This window comes from Vipera ursinii (genome assembly GCF_947247035.1).
Source record: "Vipera ursinii genome assembly, chromosome: 1".
NCBI lineage: Eukaryota > Metazoa > Chordata > Lepidosauria > Squamata > Viperidae > Vipera > Vipera ursinii.
This window is the reverse complement of record NC_139512.1, coordinates 336,349,374-336,353,070: the sequence shown is the minus strand read 5'-3', so window position 1 is coordinate 336,353,070 and position 3,697 is coordinate 336,349,374. Positions and strand designations below refer to the sequence as shown.

General features: G+C 41.7%; 1 protein-coding gene across 1 annotated transcript; it reads left to right on the top strand.

The window, feature by feature from the left end:
• The first annotated feature begins 1,081 nt into the window (after positions 1-1,081).
• On the top strand, positions 1,082-3,140 carry LOC310648461 (C-C motif chemokine 5-like). Its single transcript, XM_083376299.1, has 3 exons — positions 1,082-1,223; positions 2,188-2,290; positions 2,903-3,140. Exons 1-3 carry the CDS (start codon positions 1,148-1,150, stop codon positions 2,988-2,990), a joined length of 267 nt encoding a protein of 88 aa, XP_083232425.1. The 5' UTR covers positions 1,082-1,147; the 3' UTR covers positions 2,991-3,140.
• Positions 3,141-3,697: the final 557 nt, after the last annotated feature.

Genomic DNA, 3,697 nt, shown 5'->3' with positions numbered 1-3,697 from the left:
GGGCGAAAGCCCCCCTAGTCACAGCTGCTACATGATCTTCCAAGGTAAGTAGTGAATCTAGGAGGACTCCCAAGTTGCGAGCCCTATCCACGGGGGGTAAGAGCTCACCCCCCATAGAAAGGGATGGAACATTTTGAATGTCCCGGGATGCCGGAATGTACAGCCACTCAGTCTTGTCCGGGTTGAGTTGAAGTCTGTTCCTCCCCATCCAGACCCGAACCGCCTCCAGGCAACGGGACATCACAGCGAGGGCTTAGGTTCTCATGTTCAGGAAGAATGGTTGGCAGCCTTCCTGACAGCTGTTTCAGACTTTGTGGCTTCTCTTCAATATGGCAACAGATTTGTTGTTCTGCGACTTGTGTTCAGAGAACTAACCAATGTCTTGTGCAGGGAACTCTGCTTGTCCAGCCTCTGCTATGAAGGGCAGAGAAAATGCAGGAACAGGATTCCAGCTCAGAGAAAACCTGCTCAACTCAGGGGGACCATTGGGTTGACATCAAGGTCAAACTCGAGCCAAAGGGGAAGATTTCATTCATTCAAATTGTGGAATTTGTTTTCCACAATTCTTCCCCCATTTCTTTGCAAATTGGCCCTCTCAGAAATCCCCAAAGCCTTGCCTCGCTTTCAGATCCTGAGGCCCTCGTCCAACTAAAAGTATATTTAAAAGTCTATAAACGATAAATGCTTCGTATGCATAAACTTATTTAAAAAGCGAGATATCCGAGTGAGACCAGACTTCCTCCACTTGATTGCCTACTTCATTGCTCCTCACCCTCTCACACCTTGCCAGAAAAAGCTACCCTGCTTTCCCATTTTTCCCCCTGCCGGGAATGTTATTTCCAGAATCCCTGGCTCAGATGGCTTAAGTGTCACCGGCTTTGCAAAACTACAGGCTAGCAGATTCCCTTTCTCTGCCAACATTTGCTTCCTCTTTCCCCCAGAGAAACTTTACCGATTGTAGCAGATTTTTTTACTGTTATGTCATCATTTCTCAGATATGAAACGTGGATTTTATTTCCAGCAAATCTCCACCCATATATATCCAGCCTATATAACGTGAGAAGTTCTGCCTCTCAGCATGGAGCTAGGGAGGTGAACAAACTACCACTACCTACTATTTCTTCTCTCATTCGATCCAAGAGGAAAGATGAACAGCTCCCTGGCTACCCTCGCTGTCTTCCTGGTTGCTGCTATGTTCCTATCCCAAGCTCAGGCTCAGTTTGGTAAGACTGCATTTTCTTTTCTTTTTCAGCATCCCATCTACAATCCGAGGGTGGTGCCGTGTCTCATGGTTAAAACGCTGGACTTGTCAGCTGGAAAGCTGGCAGCCCAGGTTCGAGACCTGAGCACCAAGTGATGGAGTGTGCTCTTGTCCTTGCCCAAGCTCCTGCCAACTTAGCAGTTCAAGAGCATGCAAATGCGAGTAAACAAATAGGCACCCTTTTGGTGAGAAGGTAATCGCACTCTGTGAATGTTGGCCACATTACTGCAGAAATGTCTTATTTTCCTCTAGTGCCAGGTGGAATTTTTAGAAGTTAGTGCTTTGGGGCTCACATAGTCACTATCTAGCTGTAATAGATACATACTAGTAAGAATCCATGTTAGAAGGAAGGAAGGAAGGAAGGAAGGAAGGAAGGAAGGAAGGAAGGAAGGAAGGAAGAGGGAGGAAGGAAGGAAGGAAGGAAGGACTCTGCCTGAGTGAGAATTCCTGCATTCTTAATTTCTGCAAAATTCATTGTTGAATTTGCCTTTGGAATTTTCACAACTAGAAGTAAAAAATCTCCACTTCTAACTCTGTACCAGAGCACATTGTTTGAAAGACTTTGGGCCACTCATTCTGCCTTAATTCAATCTATCTCTAGGGCTGTTTTTGTGGGAAATACAGGAGGATGAAGTGTTAGCTATGTATGCCACCTTGAGTTGTACAAAATAAGGTTGGATATAAATATAATAATAATAATAATAATAATAATAATAATAATAATAATAATAATAATAATAATAATAATAATAATAATAATAATAATAATATGCTCCATGGTAAGGTCAGACCATGGAAAATCTGCCCATATTATATGAAGGGAATGGTAAATATTCTAAACTAGCAGGTGAGAAGTTCAGGTTCAAACTCAATGATGGGCAAGGGAAACCATTAAAATGACACAAGTCTCTTTTCCTGTCTTTCAGACCCCCGCCTCTGTTGTTTTGACTACGTAACCAAGCCTATTCCACGGAAAAACCTGAAGTCCTATGAACACTCAAATGCCAGGTGTTCCATGCCAGCTGTCATGTAAGTACTAAAAAAACCTATCAATTTCTAAGTGATTCCTAAATATATTAAATGTGATGTTGACTTGAAATATCTGGTATCATTGTGTGACCTTTGTGGGAAAATGCACCAGCAGTAATCCTATTTGCCTGTATTGATTTTATGTGAATTTAATTTAAATGTAAAATTACTTGTGGTCCTTATGGATAGGCATTCCCAGCCAGCATAACACAATGGGGCCAGAGAATTCTTCGCCCAGAAGAACTAATAAAGAGGTGGGGTTTCAAATGCATGGCCATGGCTGCTATCTTGATTTATCTGTTGCCCCTTCTGTGGGTACCCTTATACCAGTAAATCTATGTCCCTCTTGAAAGGGCCTGTGTGCAGCTTTAGCTTAACAATTTGATTCACAATTTTCAGACAAATCATTTAGCGTAAATATTTAAATTAAAGATTTAGTGGACATCTGCCCATGCACCCTATTTCATGAAATCAATTTGGAACAGGAGCCCCTTGAGGATGACTAATGGGAGAAGCTCTGCCCCCTTGAAAACTGAGTGTGGTGCCAATTTGTAGAGAATTGTTTTCTTTCTAGCTTGTGACTAAATATGCACACATATGTCTCTTCTGCAGATTTACCACCCATATGAAACGACGGATCTGTGCAGATCCCCAGGCACCATGGGTCCAAGATCGTATAAAACATTTGTCCCCAAACTGACAACCTCCCACCTCCTCCATATTCATCTGGAGAAGCCCCAAGAAAGAAGTCAAAGCTTTGAAAATCTTCGGATGTGGGAAAAAAAAGAACATGCTGAACTCTTATTCTGACCTTCCACATTCCTAACTTAAACTTCATTGATGGAAGATGAAATAATGTATTTTATTTAAATTATGGCTAAATATCTTATATATTTTATATTATTATTTTTAAAAGTTCATTTGTCTAAAGATTCTGAAAAATATTTGACAGAAACTTAATGTATGAATAAATCTCAGGGTTATGAAATCCATACATGCCTCTGCTTGTCTATATTTGAAATCTTTTCCAAGAACTCCTTCAGGTTATACAATTCTTCTTTCACTGAAAGATGGACTAGGACTCTCTCTGGGCTCTGGCTCTTCTCCTTCCCTGGCAGTGGGGATGCTTGGACCATCCATCTGCTCCTGAACCACCATTCATAACATCCCTCCCTTTCAGACTTGCAAGATTGAGATTAGCCTTGTAAGGTAGACCAGGCAGGAAACACAGTGAGAAGAACTAATCTTACTTTATTGTAAGGTTCCATTAACGGAATCTTGCAAATCTGAAAATATCTTTTTCTCCCATCCCTTTATACAGCACAAGAAACTAGGGATGGTCCCTCCTGAGTCTCTTGCCCTACCTACATTCCTGCTGCAGGCTAAATTGCCTGTTATCTCTCTCTG

Bases quoted from the DNA above. Each gene is read 5' to 3' on its own strand.
- LOC310648461 (XM_083376299.1), top strand. From the start codon at position 1,148: ATGAACAGCTCCCTGGCTACCCTCGCTGTCTTCCTGGTTGCTGCTATG. The intron at 1,224-2,187 runs GTAAGACTGCAT...CCTGTCTTTCAG, and splicing joins CCAAGCTCAGGCTCAGTTTG to ACCCCCGCCTCTGTTGTTTT. The intron at 2,291-2,902 runs GTAAGTACTAAA...TCTCTTCTGCAG, and splicing joins TGTTCCATGCCAGCTGTCAT to ATTTACCACCCATATGAAAC.